General features: G+C 45.0%; 1 protein-coding gene across 2 annotated transcripts in view; it reads left to right on the forward strand.

The window, feature by feature from the left end:
* Positions 1 to 19,697, forward strand: part of DNAH7 (dynein axonemal heavy chain 7) — a 1,967,826-nt gene that overhangs the window by 1,331,498 nt on the left and 616,631 nt on the right. For both annotated transcript variants that reach the window (XM_085648764.1, XM_085648765.1), the window contains exon 52: positions 15,503 to 15,697. In XM_085648764.1, coding sequence (XP_085504890.1) covers positions 15,503 to 15,697 — 195 coding nt within the window. The remainder of the gene's footprint in view (positions 1 to 15,502; positions 15,698 to 19,697) is intronic.

Below are 19,697 nucleotides of genomic sequence, written 5' to 3' on the forward strand. Positions count from 1 at the left end.
TGCACCTCTTTTGCTTCTTTCTGTACTTTTCTTGCTTTTTTCTGTACCCCTCTTTCCTCTTTCTGCACCTCTCTTGCCTCTGTCTGCACACCTGGTCCCTATTTCTGCGGTTCTCTTGCTTCTGTTTGCACCCCTTGTGCCTCTTTCTGCACCCCTCTTCCCTCCTTCTGTACCTCTGTTGTTTCTTACTGTACTGCTCTTGCTTCTTTCTGCACCTCTCTTGCAAATTTCTACACCCCTCTTTCCTCTTTCTTTTGGCACCTGACTTCCCTCTTTCTGCACCCCTGTTCCCTCTTTCTGCACCTCTTGTGCCTGTTTCTGCACCTCTGGTGCCTCCTTCTGAACTTCTCTTGCCTCTTCCTGCACCTCTGTTGCTTATTTCTGCACTTTTCTTTCCTCTTTCTGCACCCCTCTTGCCTCTTTCTACACCTCTGTTGCTTCTTTCTGCACCTCTGTTGCTTCTTTCTGCACCTCTGTTGCTTCTTTCTGCACTTGTCCTGCTTCTTGCTGCAACTCTCACTTCTTTCCGCACCCCTCTTGCCTCTTTCTGCACTTCTTTTGCTTATTTCTGCACTTCTCTTGCCTCTTTCTGCACCCCTCTTGCTTCTTTCTGCACCTCGCTTGCCTCTTTCTGCACCTCTGTTGATTCTTTCTGCACCTCTGTTAGTTCTTTCTGCACTGCTCTTGCGTCTTTCTGCACCTCTGTTGCCACTTTCTGCACTTCTCTTGCAAATTTCTGCACCTCTCTTGCAAATTTCTGCACCCCTCGTGCTTCTGTGTGCACCTCTCTTACCTCGTTCTGCCCCTCTCTTGCCTCTTTCTGTACCCCCTTCCCTCTTTCTGCACCTCTTTTGCTCTTTTCTGCACTTCTATTGACTCTTTCTGCACCCCTCCTGCCTCTTTCTGCACCTCTGTTGGTTCTTTCTGCACCTCTCTTACCTCGTTCTGCCCCTCTCTTGCCTCTTTCTGCACCCCCTTCCCTCTTTCCGCAACTCTTTTGCTTGTTTTTGCTCTTCTTTTGCCTCTTTCTGTCCCCTTCTTGCCTCTTTCTGCACCGTTGTTGGTTCTTTATGCACTGCTCTTGCTTCTATCTGGTACTCTCTTGCACATTTCTGCACTCCTCTTACCTCTTTCTGCACCTCTGTTGGTTTCTTCTGCACCTCTTTTGCCTCTTTTGTGCACCCCTGTTCCCTCTCTGTGCAACTCTTTGCTTCTTTATATACCTCTCTTGCTTCTTTCTGCACCCACTTGCCTCTTTCTGCACCCTTCTTCCCTCTTTGTGCACCTCACTAGCCTCTTTCTGTACCTCTCTTGCCTCTTTCTGCACCCCTCCAGCCTCTCTCTGCATCTTTTTTGCTTGTTTCTGCTCTTCTTTTGCCTCTTTCTGTACCCTTCTTGCTTCTTTCTGCACCTCTCTTACAAATTTCTACACCCCTCTTTCCTCTTTCTTTTGGCACCCCTCTTTTTCTCTTTCTGCACCCCTGTTCCCTCTTTCTGCACCTCTTGTGCCTGTTTCTGCACCTCTGGTGCCTCTTTCTGAACTTCTCTTGACTCTTCCTGCACCTCTGTTGCTTATTTCTGCACTTCTCTTTCCTCTTTCTACACCCCTCTTTCCTCTTTCTGCACCTCTGTTGCTTCTTTCTGCACTTGTCCTGCTTCTTGCTGCACCTCTCGCTTCTTTCCACACCCCTCTTGCCTCTTCCTGCACCTCTTTTGCTTATTTCTGCACTTCTCTTGCCTCTTTCTGCACCCCTCTTGCTTCTTTCTGCACCTCTCTTGCCTCTTTCTGCACCTCTGTTGGTTCTTTCTGCCGCTCTGTTTCTTCTTTCTGCACTTCTCTTGCTTCTTCCTATCCCTTTCTTGCTTCTTTCTGCACCTCTCTTGCCTCTTTCAGCACACATAGGGCTACTTTTAACCTGGCCTCAGGCTCAGGAGTTCACACATGCAAGTGCAGAAAAGGGCTGCTGGCCTCTAAACTGCCATGCCCCATTATATGCTAGGGACTTAGAGGTAGTTTTAATCCCCCTGCCCTATTATGTACTAGGGCCTTACAGGGGAGGTCATGCCAATTACAGGGGTACCCCAACCCATAGTGTACCCTAGTGTATGTAGCTGTTTTCACTGTATTCTAAGTGTCTTTCAGCATAGCACGGCTTTAGGCCTGGATACGCAGAGATCAGGGTCAGTCAAAGTCGGTTACCACCAGTACCAGTCAGCAAAAAGTTAGTGGGTGCCCATGGCACAGGATGACTTTGCAACAAGGCCTCTGTCTGCACCTCTGTTGGTTCTTTCTGTACATCTCTTGCTTCTTTCTGTGCCTTTCCTCCTCTTTCTGCACATGTCCTACCTATGTAGGCATAATTAGAAATTAGCATCTAAAAAAACCTTAGACATTCCCTGAAAAAAACCATAGGTTTCAGGGACGTTATAGTAAAAATGAGCATTTAAAAAAACTTTTCAAATTACTTGAAAAAACCATAGGTTTCAGAGACGTTATAGTTTTAAATTAGCATTTAAAAAAACCTTTGAAATTCACTGAAAAACCATAGGTGTCAGAGACGTTATAGTTAGAAACTATCATTTAAAAAACCTTTGAAGTTCACTAAAAAACCACAAGTTTTAGGGACGTTATACTTAGTTGGACATTTCACTCGTACAAAACCAGAGAAATTCGGCCATTATAGTTAGTTGAGCTAACTACAACTTGTGCCCCCGCAATGCACAGCTGATGACATCACATATTATATCATTCATAACATGGTCAGTGACATCATTGATGACATCACTGATGACAACTTCCATGTGATAATCAGAGGCACCTCCTCACACCCTAATATAACCTTTGATACACCCACTCTGAAATACAGACTACCATTTTCGAAATCATATACACGCCAATACCAGGTGCTACATACCCACTCACCGATTCCTAGGTCTACACACACATCCACTAATTTACCCATACAGTCACTTATACATGCAGTTACTCATCGATACAGCACTATCATATGCACTCATACACCTATACAGACACATATATATATAAAAAAAAACACACAGTCACTGGATGATGTCATCAGTGATGTCATTTTAGATATCATCAGTGATGTCACTGACCATGCCATGAATGATGTAATATGTGACATCATCAGCAGCACATTGCGGGGGCGTGAGTTATAGTTAGCTCAACTAATTATAACGGGCGAGTTTCTCTGGTTTTGCACGACTATAACGTCCCTGAAACCTGTGATTTTTTCAGTGAATTTCTAAGGTTTTTTTAATGCTAATTTCTAACTATAACGTCCTTGAAACCTATGTTTCTTTCAGTGAATATATATATATATATATATATATATGTGTGTGTGTGTGAAAGTAATAATAGCGCACTTATAAGTAAGAGAATGCAACTGTTAAATGTGTGGAATAAAATACATGGAATAAAATACAAGCAGATAATAATACTGGACATCCACTGCAAGAAATAAGCACTGTTAAATGCAAATAATCAGACAAAAGGAATCAAAAGGAAAGCATGAAAATATATAAAGATATATACACTAAATACATCAGATGATTATAACCACTTCAGACTTGAATGTTGACACAGACACACTCAAACATTACAATGCCAATAATCAAAAACAATACATGAAAAGACTGCATCTTAGCCCACTCCTGACTGGGGGATTCACAGTCGGGGTCAAGAGTCTCAGCAAGCCGGGAACTCCTACAATTACTTAGACGCATCCGCCTTCATTCATGTCCAAACAAAGTCCCGCTTTCCAAGTCAACAAAGCCCAGCTTTATAATCTCAAAGCACTAGAAGTTTCCGAGAGGACCTCCTCTGCGCCAAGGAAACTTACTGGTGATGGCCACTCTCCATGCAAAAATTCCAATGGCAAAAGAGTTTTCACGTATTCTTTTGCTCTCCCACATGTTCCAGTCATTTATCTTAGTGAAGCTTACAAAAATCTCCAAAAGTACAGAAAACAATCTTGAATGTGTGTAGCCTAAACAACTTGGGTGATCTGGTGGCTTGCTTGTGTGCACAAAGCTCAAGCTAGACAAAGTCAGAATTCAAGATGGCATGAGGGCATGTCAAAGCCAATAGTAAAAACATCATAAAATCTCCCAATGTACAACACAATGCACATTTGTTTGCCACTGTCTATAGCACTACACACTTCATCTCCCAATGTACAACATAATGCACATTTGAGCACTGGTGCATATAACACTACACTCTGAGACAGAGAAGTACATTCCACACATTTTTCTCTCTCATGCTTTCAAATGCACATCCCACACATTCTGTTCCCGACAAGGCTGTAAAACAAGAAAATGCCTCCCTTCTAAAAGTGGCATTTTTAAACACACAATTTAAAAACACTGCAGTGGCAGGCCAGAGACAAGTTTGCCGGTTCTACTAGTAGCATTTGATGTACAAGCCTTGGGTACACACAGTGCTCTTTACTAGGGATGTACGAGTAAATCAAATATGCCAATCATGGATAAACCAATCATCCATACAATTTATACAGAGAGCATATGCACTTAAGTACTGATTAGCAGTGGTAAAGTGCCTATAGGCCTAAAGTCAACAAAAAGAGGGTCAGAAAAATAGGAGGCAAAGGCAAAAAATCTGAGGATAAACCTGCAAAAAGGGCCCTGTCCAACACATAAATATTCTTTAAAAGGGAACTAAATTGAGGGGGCTTGTGTTCTACTTGAACATCCAGCCTAAATCTTTGAAAGAGAAATTATACTTGGTGTTTGGGAAACTGTCAGACAATAGGATGAAGGCGATGCAGATGATTATGAGGAGCACTAGCAGAAGCTTAGAGGAAGCTTAGAGTAAATAATTCTGACAAGGAGGAATGGTGATAGTGTAACTCATGGTGAAAAGTGTTAGAAACTGAAGCAAAAAGGGAAACTCGGTGATGGGGAACAACAGGCTCCTTTTTCTTCCTAGACCTAAAGCAGGAGATGCTCCTCATTAAAAAAGACCCTCCTAAAGGTGAGAAATAGTCTGGTGATCAGGACTGTTGAAGCATCGGCAGGTTTCCAAGTGAAGCTGGGGAATGAGGGGAGGAAGGAAGAAAAAAGTATAGGTTCTACCATTTGAACTTACTCAGAAGATTTTTGATAACTTTCTGGTAGAAGGCAAGGGGTAATGTTACACTGCAGCACAGAGATAGCTGCCTGGAGAATGCTGTCTTTGGTGACGGTGTTATTGTTAGCAGACACCTCTTTGTATCCCTTGTTTTTCTGGAAGCGGTGTGATAGGTGGGGATGGGTCATTTTATAAGGCTGATCGATTTAGTAGACTGTGCCATATCCCGCTGCTCTGCGCCTTCTGTCTTTGAGGCCTGCATTAATCCAGTTGAGCTCTGGATATTAGTGCTTAGGCTGAGTGCAATTTAATGTTCAGCTATAAAATACTAGCTTTATGTGCAGGAACACCTAACATTTTGAGTCTGTATTGTTATTACTGAATTATCCCTGAGGCATCCCTGAATTATTTAAATCACAGCGGAAAGTATAAATTCTGAATAAATGCCATGAAGATCCGAACAGTACAGTTCCACAGTTTGTGTGGAACACATCCTCTAAAAACACCCTACTCATTTGAGGTTGGGTTGGTTATCATCACACAGTACAGAAAAATTATGTCAAAGATCCAATAATGCAATTTCATGTTATCATGTGATGGTCAGTTGCTTGAAACACTAATGTACACTCTCTTCGCTTGTCTTGTCTTGTGCACGAAACGGTGTGCAGCTCCTTATACTGGAAGTAAAGGGTAGCCTTTCTGCACTTCCATATTTTAGGTCTGGCCTGAAAGGTGAGAGCAATCCTGTGAAATACTAAGTATTGATCCAATTTTTAAGCCAGGCTCTTAGACCAATGTGTGGCCTTTGAACAACACACTAAGTACCTAATTTTGTTTTATGGCGGATGGCTGGATATCCGCCATAAAGGGGCTGATGTACTGTTTGCCAAACTTGTTTTCCCTATTTTATTTCAAATTAGGAGTGCAGCATGTTTTTAGGTTTCACCTGCACAGCACTTGTGCTGTGCTTTAGAAATCTATTGTTTTTAATATAAACTTAAAAGGGACTTATATCCCGTCTCCTATCTATCCTGGTTTATCATTGGTTCCTGTGTGTGCCACTTACCTTCTGATGGATACATCTGCCAGTGGATTCCTCACCTTGTGAATATCCCCTGCGCCAGCATTCCACAGAACTTTTCTTCCCCAGCATTCACGTCGACGTGGGCGACGTCACAATACACCGGCTCCGCACGCGACTCCGATCGACGTCACCGGAGCCATAAGAAGCCCACGTCGGCGTGATGACGTCAGTTCCCTTTTTTCCGCGCCTTCGACGCGCAACGGTTTTTCTCCAGTGCTACTTTGTAGTTTGGTCGTGTATCTCTCTTTTCTTCGACAATGTCTTCGACTAGGAAGTCGGGCTTTAAGCCCTGTAGGGAGTGTGGAGGCCTGATGTCGATGACGGATCCACACCAGAATTGTTTATGGTGCCTTTCCTCGGAGCATGATATGGAGGAGTGCGGATGCTGTAGGAGCATGAACCCGAAGGCACTTAAGGAAAGGAAGACCAAACTCTTTATGAAGAAGGTTGGTGAAGAGAAAAGAGGGAGGAAGAAGGAGAGATCGAAGAGGGAGTCATCGACTTCGAAGTCGTCGAGGTCGAAGAAACACCATAAGAAGAGTAAACACTCTCGACGTCGATCCTCGAAGTCGAGGTCGGCGTTGTCTCATCGACGTCGGAGCAGAGGTTTGTCTCCTTCTCCTTCTCCTTCGAAGTCGCCGGAAGGTTCTCCTTCGGGAAAGCAGACTCCGACTCAGTCTCCGGCGAGGTCTTCGGCTCCGTCTAAGACGTCGACTCCGGTTCGTGTGGAGTCGGATGCTTCTATGCATGAGGAGCAGGAAGAGTCGGTTCCAGTACCTGAAGGTTCGGAGGCTCCAGTGGAGGATATTGCGGAGCCGGAGCCGGAGGCCCCACAAGAGGTTCCTTTGCCTCAGTTCCCGGCCCCAGGTATGGATTCGGCTAATTTCTTGAATGCTATGTATGGCATTTTTAATAGGGCGGCCTACCCATCCGGAGCACCAGCTGGTCCCGTGGGTCCGATGGCCTTTACAATGGGGGTGCCACAGCAGTATGCTCAGGCCCCCTTTATGCCCTTTATGCCGATGGCGCCTTCTTGGCAGTTTCCGGCGCCGCCTGTGGATTCGAGTCGACCTCGGAAGGTTCGGCAGGCTTCGGGGCCTCCTTCGACGCCGAGACTGGTTCCATCGACGCCGAAGCCGACTCCATCGACGCCGAAGCAGACTCCATCGACGTCGAGGCTGACTCCATCTGCCCCGTGTCTGGCGCCGTCGACGCCGGTTCCTCTGGTTCCTCCGACGCCGCGTACGGCGTCGCCGACGTCGGTTCCCCGAATCCGGTCGAGGAGGGAAGCCCAGAGGGTGTTGGAGGAAAGAAGATTTCGTCAGGTGGAAGAAGGCGAGGTTGATTCTTCTTCGGACGAGTTCGAGGGTATTGAGGATGCCAGTGGGCTGAATACGACCCCAGAGTGGGAACACGCATCTGCCAGGTCTTCTCCTCCTCATGAGTTGGCTCCCTATCACGTGGTGATTAAGAAAGCAGCAGAGCTTCTGGATTTGCAGCTGCCTTCTGTGGAGTATAAGTCCAACTTACTCAGAGAGGTGTTACATTCTCCAACTGCGACATCGGAGCCGTTGCTACCTTTCAATGAGGCCATATTGGAGCCGGTTTTAGAGGTATGGAAGAAGCCCCTTTCTTCTCCTGCAGTGTGTAGGCAGGTGGCAAGGAGGTACAAGGTTGCTCCAGGGGACCCTGACTTTTTATCTTCTCATCCGTCCCCGGACAGTTTGGTTGTGCAGGCTTCTTGCTCCAAGCATGCTTCCGGAGCTTTCCCTCAGTCTCCAGCTGACAGGGAATCCAAGAAAGCTGATCAGGCGGCCAAAAAGACCTTTTCAACAGGAAGCATGGCGTTGAAGTCCACGAATGCTACTTGCCTGCTGGGGCGTTACATGCATGCTCTTATGGATTCCATTAAGTCCTTGGCCCCAAAGTTGCCTGAAGGGGATAAGTCATCCTTCATGGAGGTTGTAGCTGACACTCAGGCGGCTGCCAGGCAAGTTATCCAGTCAGGATTGGATACTGCGGACTCTGTGGCAAGGATCATGGGGTCGTCTGTTGCAGTAAGAAGGCAGGCTTGGCTCCGTAACTCTGGTTTCTCGGCGGATGTTCAGGCTACTCTGGTCGATCTTCCGTTTGATGGTCAGAAGCTGTTTGGGGAGAAGGCGGACTCTGCCCTTCAGCGTTTTAAGGACAGCCGATTGACTGCAAAATCTTTGGGTCTGCAAGTGCCACCAAAGGGTTCGTCCTTTCGGAAATTTAGGGGTTTTGGGCGATCGTCTTTTCGCTCTTACCGGCAGCCTCAGCAGCAGCAGCAGCAGCAGCAGCAGCAGAATCCCCTCTATAAGTCCTATAGAGGGAGACAAAGGGGTCGGAGAGGTTCTGGACGCAACCCCTCTTCTTCCTCCTCCTCTGCTCCCAATGAGGCCTCAGGGAAGCAGCCCTAGATCCCCCATCCCGGATCATGTAAGACCTGTAGGGGGTCGGGTGTCCTACTTTCTACGGGGTTGGAAATCTGTTACAACCGACCTTTGGGTTTTGAACCTCGTAGAGACTGGGTACGCCCTTCCCTTTCGGGAGTTTCCTCCCCCTTACCCTCCTTGCCAGGGTTATTGCTCGGAGGACCACCTGCTTCTCCTGCAGAAAGAAGTTCTAGCCTTGTTTCAGAAGGGTGCTATAGAAGTGGTTCCGGAGCAGGAAAGGGGTCAGGGATGCTACTCCCGGTATTTCCTGATTCCCAAAAAGGACGGCAGATTGCGTCCAATCCTGGACCTCAGAATCTTGAACTTTTACCTGAAGCAGGAGAAATTCAAGATGCTGACCCTTGCGCAGGTTCTTCAAGCGTTGCAGCAAGGAGACTGGATGGTGTCGCTCGACTTGCAGGACGCGTACTTCCATGTCCCAATCCTGAAGTCGCACAGGAAGTATCTCCGGTTTACGGTTGGGTCGCAACACTACCAATTTGCGGTCCTCCCGTTTGGTCTTACTACCGCACCTCGAGTCTTCACCAAGGTGATGGCGGTGGTGGCTGCTCATCTCAGGAGGTCAGGTGTCCCGGTTTTCCCTTACCTGGACGACTGGCTTCTGAAGGCAGAGTCCCCAGAGATGGTGCAGTGCCATCTGCAGGTGACAACTCAGCTGTTGTTCGACTTGGGTTTTTCGATCAATGTGCCCAAATCTCACCTGGTGCCCTCACAACGCAACCTGTTTATAGGGGCAGTACTGGACACTACTGTGTGTCGGGCATTCCCTCCTCCTCAAAGGATTCTCGACATTCAGGAGATGGTCCCTTTCTTCCACAATGGAGCGGTTGTTCCAGTTCTGAAGGTCCTTCGCCTGCTCGGTCTGTTCGCCTCCTGCATTCTGTTGGTCAACCATGCACGCTGGCACATGAGGGCGCTCCAGTGGTGCCTCCGCAGGCAGTGGTATCAGCACAACGGGGATCTCGGGGAGTCGATCAAGATCTCCGGAGAAGCTGCGGCGGATCTGTCTTGGTGGAGCGTGGAGGGTAATCTGTCTCAAGGAAAGCCCTTCCATCTACCTCCATCGGTGGCCACGGTGATAACGAATGCATCCACTTTAGGGTGGGGTGCGCATCTGGGGGATCTGGAGATCAAAGGACTTTGGTCTCCAGAGGAAAGGTTGCTTCATATCAACCTTCTGGAATTGCGGGCGATTCGTTTGGCACTCAAGGCCTTCCTCCCTTCCCTTCGCGGTCGGTCTGTTCAAGTCCTGACGGACAACACGACAGCGATGTGGTATATAAACAAACAGGGAGGAGTAGGGTCTCTTTGTCTCTGCAGAGAGGCCCTGCGTCTGTGGTCCTGGGCTCAGGACCATCAGATTTGTCTGATGGCAAATCATCTGGCCGGGGTTCTGAACGTGCGTGCGGACAGTCCCAGTCGGCAGTTCTCCGCCGACCACGAGTGGAGGCTCCATCCGGAGGTGGTTCGTCACGTCTTTCGGACGTGGGGGACACCTCGGGTGGATTTGTTTGCCACTTTCGAGAATGCGCACTGCCCGTCATTCTGCAGTCTCCAGTATCCGATGCAGCGGGCGTTGGGGGACGCATTTCAGTTGAGTTGGGGCTCGCGACTCCTTTACGCGTTTCCTCCTATACCCTTGATTCCTCGGGTTCTGAGGAAGATTCGCCAAGACCGGGCCCAAGTCATATTGGTCGCCCCGGATTGGCCAAGAAGGGTGTGGTACACAGATCTTCTCCACCTCTCCTCGTGCCCTCCGCTCCGTCTCCCTCTGAGGGCAGACCTCCTCTCGCAGTCGGAGGGGCAGGTTCTACACCCCCACCTCCAGAGCTTACACCTTCATGCCTGGAGATTGAACGGGGCAACCTGAGTTCTTTCTCTCTCCCGCCTGATGTGGTGGACGTTATTTTATCGGCCAGGCGACACTCCACCAAGTCCATTTACTCCTACAGGTGGTCTAAATTTGTAAAGTGGTGTGGAGAGAGATCCATTGATCCTTTAAAGGCCCGTCTGTCCAATGTGCTCCAGTTTGCTCTTTCCTTGGCTCGGCAGGGTTTTGCTGTGGCCACGGTCAAGGGCTACCTTTCGGCCTTATCGGCATTTCTGTGCCTCCCAGATCAACCTTCGCTATTTAAATCTCCGGTTGTTCTGAGGTTCATCAAGGGCCTTACAAATATCTTTCCTCCTACTCCCATTTGTAATGCCTCAGTGGGACCTTAATCTTGTTTTAACCTTTTTAATGGGGTCCCCTTTTGAGCCTCTTCATACTTGTCCTTTGAGGCTGTTATCTTTTAAGGTGGTTTTTCTTGTAGCCATAACCTCGGCAAGGAGGGTGAGTGAGCTTCAAGCTCTTAGTTCCAAACCTCCTTTTCTTACCTTACATGCTGAAAGGATGGTTCTCAGGACCAGGGCTGCTTTCCTGCCAAAAGTTGTTACTCCTTTCCATTTGGGGCAGTCTATTACCCTCCCTGTTTTCTATCCACCCCCTCATCCTTCCAAAGAAGAGGAAAGACTCCATCGCCTTGACCCGAAGAGGGCTATGAGTTTTTATCTGGACAGGACCAAGGACTTTCGTATTGATGACCAGCTTTTTATTGGCTACGTTGGTCGATCTAAAGGTAAAGCGGTGCACAAGCGCACGCTGTCAAGATGGATAATACTGACCATCAAGATCTGCTACGCCCTGGCTGGTAAGACTCCTCCTGAGGGTATTCGTGCTCACTCTACTAGAGCTAAGTCTTCGACATCTGCTTTGGCCCGGGGTGTTCCTGTGGCAGATATTTGTAAGGCCGCGACTTGGGCCTCCCTCCATACTTTCGCAAAGCATTATTGCTTGGACTCTGAGATGAGGAGGGAGGGCCATTTCGCGCGCTCTGTTTTGCAAGATTTTCTGGTATAAGAAGGTGGACACCCTCCTCCGGGAGTGGGACTGCTGTGGGAATCTATTCACAAGGTGAGGAATCCACTGGCAGATGTATCCATCAGAAGAACAAGTTACTTACCTTCGGTAACGCTTTTTCTGGTGGATACAGTATCTGCCTGTGGATTCCTCACCTACCCACCGCCTCCCCGTTGTCCACCTTTGTATACCATGAAATAGGTCTTGTGGTAATGTTTTATGCTTTGTTGTGCAATTGTAGGAAATGCTTGTTTATTTAGCATTCTTTTCCTTTGTATGCTATGCATATGTGTTGGTGTATTGTATACTGTGTATACTTTGAGTCTGTCGTTAGTCCACCTGTTCGCCTCGAAGGCACGGGGAAAAAATGGGTGGAACTGACGTCATCACGCCGACGTGGGCTTCTTATGGCTCCGGTGACGTCGATCGGAGTCGCGTGCGGAGCCGGTGTATTGTGACGTCGCCCACGTCGACGTGAATGCTGGGGAAGAAAAGTTCCGTGGAATGCTGGCGCAGGGGATATTCACAAGGTGAGGAATCCACAGGCAGATACTGTATCCACCAGAAAAAGCATTACCGAAGGTAAGTAACTTGTTCTTCACTCCATTTCTATTGGTTGTAACATATTTTCCTGCATTTTACAATGCTTGTTCCACGTCTGTTTCTCTTATCAGTTTCCCGCTGCGGAAATACTGTTAACATCCGCTTTGGTGGAACTATATTTTCATAAAGTTTTGCCTTTTACTATTGCAGCATATTTATATAACAATTTATCACCCGGAGAGATTAAGTGATTTGTATAGAATCATAGGATGTCACGTGGCGCTGACGAGACTTGAACCATAATCCCCAGCTCTCGAGTTAGCAGCTCTGGCGGCTGTGTCACATCCTCTCCACTCCTGTGTTATCTGTCAGGGAACTCTTTCCTTTTCCCAGACAATGATTGATTAAAACAGTTCTTTATTTATGACATGGGCGAAACCAATGCATTACCAATGCTTATTTAATGGTGAAACCTCCACTGACTATACCGGTGGAAACCTATGATCAATGACCCATCTGTTAAGCTTCCAGGAAAAAATATGATTTCTTGTGCTCTTGTGTTTTTGTTCTTATTCTTAGAAAAGTTATTTTTGCACAGATCTTTTCATGTGGAATAAATCTTTATAACAACATGTGCGATTCAATCTACAGTATTCTTGAATAAGGAATTGTGAGAAAGATTACAGCACAGCCAGTATTTATGTACAACTAAGTTTCAGCCAAACAGAATTTTATTAAATGAAAATGATCTAGAAGAACAATTTGTAGGTGTTTCTCAAGGAGAAAGAAAGAGTGAGTACACCCATGGTGAAAAGGCATCCAAAACCAAGGTAAAATGTGAACATACACGGTACATTGGTTGCTTTATATCACAAGACAGCAGTTTTGTATTCAGTAAACTTTAAGACATCATTGTATCACAGTTATGAAAACCAGTCTGTCTTTGTACATGTGTCGATGGCGTTTCGACCCTTAGAGAATAAAACGGTCTCATCAAGACTGAAATTGCCTGGGGTCTGGGAAAGAAAGAAATGGCAGATATTAGGGGTCTTGTAAACATGGATTGTATTGAAAGGTGTAAATAAGAGGATCAATACTGGCAGAGATAGTGGAAAAACCAATCCGCAAGGTAGTGACCACTTAGGATTAGCAACAATAATTTTTCTTGTTCGGTGAATGAGGGTCTGATATAGATTTATAGGGTCAGCAATCCCCTTCAGAATTCCTGTAAAAAAAAAAAGACGTTTGTAAAATTGAGGGCTTTACAGATAAACCTGCTGCGGTGAGCAATTAGGAAAAAGGGAAAGGCTCACCTTAGAAAAATAAGGAGCATCTGCAATAGGCTCTCTTCAAAAGACACGAGGTCTTGTGTGGTTAAAGTGGGATAGTGAGTTCCTTTATTTCTACAGGGATTCAGAAAGGGATTGCCGCTCCTTTAAGTCTATAACAGACATTCATTCATCGCCCAAGAACAATTATTGTTGTGACTCCTTAGTGATTTATTCCCTGTGTCTTCGGTTTACTGAATACAAAACTGCTGTCTTGTGATATAAAGCAACCAATATACCATGTATGTTCACATTTTACCTCACTCTCCCATCTTTTGATTTAGGTTTTGATTGTCTTTTTACCTGGGGTATACTCACTCTTTCCTGTCTACTTTGAGAAACACCTGCAAATGATTCTTCTAGATAATTTTCATTTAATAAAACTCGGTTCGGCTGAAGCGCTGTTGTTCGTAAATAGTGGCTGTGCTGTAATCTTTCTCATAATTCCTTATTCAAGGTTACTGTTGATTGAATCACACATGTTGTTATAAATATATATACTACACAGAAAGATCTGTGCAAAAAAAAACTTTCTAAGAATGAGTTCCATGTGAACGCTTGTTCCAAGGATAATTTGATACCCCTGTTAACATAGAAATGAGGATTGCTCTTGTTTTTGTTTAAATATACTTCTGTACTGGGCTTTTATGGACAATTTTTGATCTATTATATTGTGTTTCTTTTTGGTTAGTTTATTTTGAATAACTTGACTTAGAAACTATCCAATCAGGTTGATGTCGTGTTACATACGTTTAGAAGAAAGTGAATCATTCCCTTCCGAAAAACCTAATGGAACTCTTTATAATGGATGGCAACTGTAGCTTTGTTGGAGAGTATTTGAATCACAGAAATATGGTGTGTGGCCACCTCCTGCAGATGGGTGTATATGTCCTTAAAGAAGAGTTGCATTGATTCTCAAGTACGGCTGGCTGCTATCACAAATCTATTGGGTGTACCTTGTGCTGATCTAGCCAAGTAAATGTGAATGATGATTTATATCTACATTATACAAGTAAAAAATATTTCATTTCTTGGTTGTGTAGTTTTCTGTTGGGCTGTTTTGAAAGTCAAAATAAGACAGAAATGTCTATTTTCATTCAAACGTCTTCAGAGAGTGCAAAATAAATGCAGTGATTTTAGCAGGAATCTGTATTGCATGCAATCTCTTTTGTGTATTGGGCTCAACTGGTACATCCGAGGCCACGAGTTATATTTAAAAAACTGTTATCTTTTCTCAATTCCAAAGCTGTTAGAGATAAAAACAAACCTATAACTATGAAATCACAATTAAAATAAGTGCTTTTCTATTGATGCAGGTAAATCCCAATTCTCAGATCTTGCTCCCACCTCAGCACTACCACAAAGATGAAAATAATGGACGACATTTGAGTACCATTGTAAAAATATATAAACGTACAGCTGTTGCAGCTTATGTTCTTTCATGTTTGAAAATGTTGTTTAATTCTGGATCCGAGAAATGTATAAATTTTATGAGATCCTTTACGACAGTTTATGACAGTGTTCTGCAAGGCTCCGGAGGCGTCTTCGTGTGTGCGTTCTTTAATGCTACCTCCAAAAGGGTCTTCTACAAGGCCCAAGACGCTTCTTCACGCAAGCATGCTATAATGCCACCTCCGAAGGTGTCTTCTATGAGTTCCAAGAAGGGTCTTCATGCATGCATGCTATAATGCCTCCTCGAAAAGGGTCTTCTGAATGCCCAAGAAAGGTCCTCATGCTGGCATGCTATAATGCCACCTTTGAAAGGGTTTTCTATGAGGCCCAAGATGGTTCTTCATGCATACTTGCTATATGTCGATTCATTTTTATCTCTGGTTCTCCAGTGTCAGAAGATGCAAGCCTGCAGGCTTGGAAAGGAAAGGCAGGTGAGGTCTTTCCTCGCTTACACTGAAAAATAAAGGGAGTAGTGGTCACAAAAGAAGACACAGGACATTAAGGCAAGCCAAGCTCCTTGACAGCCGATCGCCTGTGCTTATGAACATTTGGAGTGAATGCCCTTAGACTGCAGTGCTCTCTAATACCACTGTTGTTTACTTTCAGATTGATGACTTTGAGTGGAAGTTTTTACTAACTGGTGGCATCGGCCTTGACAATCCCTATTCGAATCCTTGTATCTGGCTTCCCCCAACATCTTGGGATGAAATTTGTCGCCTGGACGAGTTACCAACTTTTAAAGGCCTGCGGAAGGATTTCATGCGACTAAAAGATGGATGGAAAGTCGTATATGACAGTTTGGTATGTAGTCATTCTTAGGACTTCCTACAATGCATTGTTTCCACACTTGGGAATCACTTACATGCATATCATTAAATTCTACAGACAGTGGCGAATGATAAACAATGTTTTACTGCATTTAAAGGTGATATTAGACTGACATTGACAACAAGCACAAGTCTTCTGTAGTGAAGATAAAATATATTATTGTGTGTAGGAACTCAATCGTTTTCGTATCAAAATGTTGATGGTGTGTTATTTATTAACATCAATATTATTGACAAATTATTGTTGACAAAGTGTCCGAGAAAAATAGGAGGCTGAAATGTCATAGATTTCCCCTCTTCACTTTTTAAACTTATTTAGACGTATTTTCTGCACGTAGGCAAAAGAAATCACCACTTTAATAGTGACAAATTCTGAACCATTGTTGTGTTTTTTGTCATTGTTCAAATTACTTTTGAAATACTTGGGGCGTGATTACGAATTAGGAGTTAACGTGTTTACTACTGTTACAAGTTAAACCCACGGAATAAGAATTAACTGTGTTATGCACAGAAGTACTGTGCATAGTATTCCCTTTAATGTGGAGATTAATGCACACAATTACCTCCTGCTTGTTACATGAATGCCGGAGGTTCTTTCTGGGTGAGGTAGAGGGAGAGGGATAGAGAAAGTAAGGAGGGATGGACAAGGGTACAAGGCTTTGTTGTTGGAGCAACCAAGTGCTGTGCGGTTTTACCAGCTGGAATTACTGACTGGTAAAATCAGGTCAGGATTCTCCCATACCCAGCAAAACCGGATGCAGCACCACCAGACCAGGCAGAGTGGAATTCAATTTGGGAATTCTTCTCCACCTGTCAAATAATCAGTGCCTTATGTTTTTATCTACTGCTTTCCATTTTCCATTGATTTTATAGCATCGGAAATTTAAGTGGACTTTCACAATTGATTATTTTTCTTTTTCTTAACATATTTTTGTACTCCCACACAATCTCAATCACCAGCTCTGCAAACAGCTGGGTCCTTTTTTATAGTATCCATGTTGTGTTATTTCTTGTAGCATAGTTTGCCTTGATTACTAAAGCCATTTTTAGGTGTAGTGGGACAGCTTTAGAAATCTCGTAGGGCCTGGTTGCGAGTTGTGGCTGTCCTGGAGTGGGCAGCATGCCACTGCTCCGCTCCAGGAAGGCTGAAACTCACCGTCGCCTGTCCGCCAGATTACAAGAAACTTTGTGGTATGGCAGACAGGCGGCGAGGTGGTCCAGCAACGGTGCTGTTTAAATGCTCATTGTGAGCCTTAAACAGCACCCCCGCAGGACCGCTGGTGCACTTTCCTGTACGGGAAGGAATGCACCATGTCATTCATTCCTTAACTTGCAGGAAGTGGGAGTGTAAAACTACATGGGGGCACAACATTCGTCACCAGCATGCAATACCATGCACAGGGGCAAGAGGGGGCCCTGTAGGGCACCCTTTATTGCCTCACCGCCACCTTTTTCATGGCTGTGTGACCATCATGAAATGGGCGGTGAAGAGGCAACTTAAAATATGCTTGGCAGTGCTGCTGAGGCACCGCTAACATATTTTGAACTCGAACCACTGCCAGACCGCCACAGGATCCTTAACCATGGCAGTAGCAGTGAATTAGTCCCGGTGCGATCACCACACATATAAGACTGTGGGCAGTCCCGCAGGGTGCCTGTGGTCAGACCGCCACCACGACTACAGTCGTACTAAGGCCCCTAGACTCATGTAAAACAAAAACAAAAAATACATAGAAAGAGATTTTGATCAGCCCCCTTCACTCAAAGGTTTCTGGAAGTGTCCTTCACATTTTGGATCAGCCCGCAGGACAGCATACATTTGAATAGGACAATCTGTCAAACCCTTTAATCCATTGCTTTGTCATTTGTGTAATTCACATTTTAGTGAGGCTAGCAGGACAGTCATCTGGTAATTGGAGTCCTGCTCATGTTTGATGACAACATTTTCCCTCTTTATGTCTGAGCCCACATCAGGAAGGGGTCCCAGAAAGCAAACCCCTTTTTACATCATTCCCTGTCCCGGCACCTACCTAGTACTAGGAGGCACATAGCCGGTAGATGTTCCACAAGCTGCTGCTTAGTGGCTCCTCCCTGCTACTCCTCTGCGGTGACTCCGTTCACAGCAGCACTGTTGGGTTGTCTGACAATCACAGCTATTATTTAAGTGCCAAGATACATTATATTTTTTTCCACATATTATGCGCTGGGGCTGGCTTTAAGGGGGTACTCCAGCTGCAAAGAGGGAGGGTCTCTGGGTGGTCTCAGTGGTTCCGTTGCGGGAATTTGCCCATAGAAAAATATTCTATATGATAGAGTTAGTAAGATGGTCAGCAAAAAGTGAAAAACCCCTGTGAACGAGTATATTAAGGCATCTACTGGTGACTTCACAGCTCGTGGTCTCAGGTACATGATGCTTAAGTCATGTTGGATTTCTTGGTGACTGTATTCTGTCTAGTGCCTCTTCCTGCCTTAGGACGCTTCAGGGAGCTTCCTGTCATTAATTATAATGTGCTGCACTGCCACCTTATGACTGCATCAAGATGCTTGCGGTCAACAGATAAACCTTGGTATTTGTCGCCTGAGGCCACTCCCGAGCTCTTGCTGATGGTAGTCATCAGTACAGTGCTAGATAAGAAGTCGAGACCACTTTGGCGCACTAGCTAGTTGTCATCAACCATACTTCAGAGCCATTCCTGTTACAGTCATGCACAAAGTACACAAAGGAGTAAAAGTGAAGAGAGCACCCAAGTAATGTTGACGGGGAGGCTCTGTGAAAGCTTACTCATGATGACCTTACAGAATGTCCTTAGCTTGGTGTAGCAACGCAACCGATCAGCAGAGAAGAGAGGCAGTCACGGTCTACACACTGAGCACCATCAACCTTTATCATCCCTCTTACAGCCCGAGAGCCAGCCACCAATGTACATGGCTAGCCCTTTGCAACAGTGTTGTAATGAAATATAGCCTAAAATCCTTTGAGAAAAATATTGTCTGTTAATATTAGAAAATATATTCCCAAAATACACTAACATGCCACCTTTTGCAGCTGCCAGTTATTTACTTGGGTAAAAGAGTAAATATAACAGTATCTTATTAAATATCTTACATTTAACCAATAGTGAATTGTTATTACGAGGTGTTTGTAAAGTGCAACATCTGCCATTTGTTAGGCCTGTTGGAGTGAAGCTATGTTGGCGATTTGTAGTGTCTTCATACGTGTGTGTCTATAGCCTCGTTTCTGTGTTCCGAAGCTGTTGTTTGGGTGACTGTGACCTTATGGCCAATGTCTTTGTCCGAACGTTCTTGCCCCTGTGTCTTTAGTGTCCTCATTACATATATATATAACATTGGTGACTTCACACCTAACCACCAGGCACACGTATAAACCTTTTGTTTGTGTACATTCACCTCTCTCTGGCCTTCTACCTTTCACCTTCAACCTCTCCCACATTAAGTAGAATCCATCACATTCACTCAATTCACATTCACAGTCACCCACGTTTGCCCACCAATTCATTTCATATTCACCCAATCACGGACATTCATCCACTCAATCACCCTCCCTGTCCATACTGCACCCAACAAATCATATCACTTAACAAGCACATTCTCCATTGCTAAGCCATACCTATATGATTTGCCAAAGCTTGTTAATTGTTAGGTGGTTTAGGCGGATTCATGTTTTGTTGAAAGCTCTGCCACCAGACACTGTGGGTATTTGCTTTAGCGAGATGAGTTAGCGCTTTTCTTTCTACAGTCATGGTGATTTTATTTTCATTTTTAACAATAACATTTATTTACTTTATCACCATTAGATACTGGAATGTGTATGGCTCCAATGGGGAATTCCTTCTCTACTTTTATGAATATTGTACAAGTATCTTTTAATTTGATAATGTTTTACCTTAGGGAGGAGGAATGGTCCTACAACCTTGCTTTCCTAATTTCCGCATATTTAAGGAAGAATTGCGTTT

The sequence above is a fragment of the Triturus cristatus genome, chromosome 3_2 (genome assembly GCF_964204655.1).
Source record: "Triturus cristatus chromosome 3_2, aTriCri1.1, whole genome shotgun sequence".
NCBI lineage: Eukaryota > Metazoa > Chordata > Amphibia > Caudata > Salamandridae > Triturus > Triturus cristatus.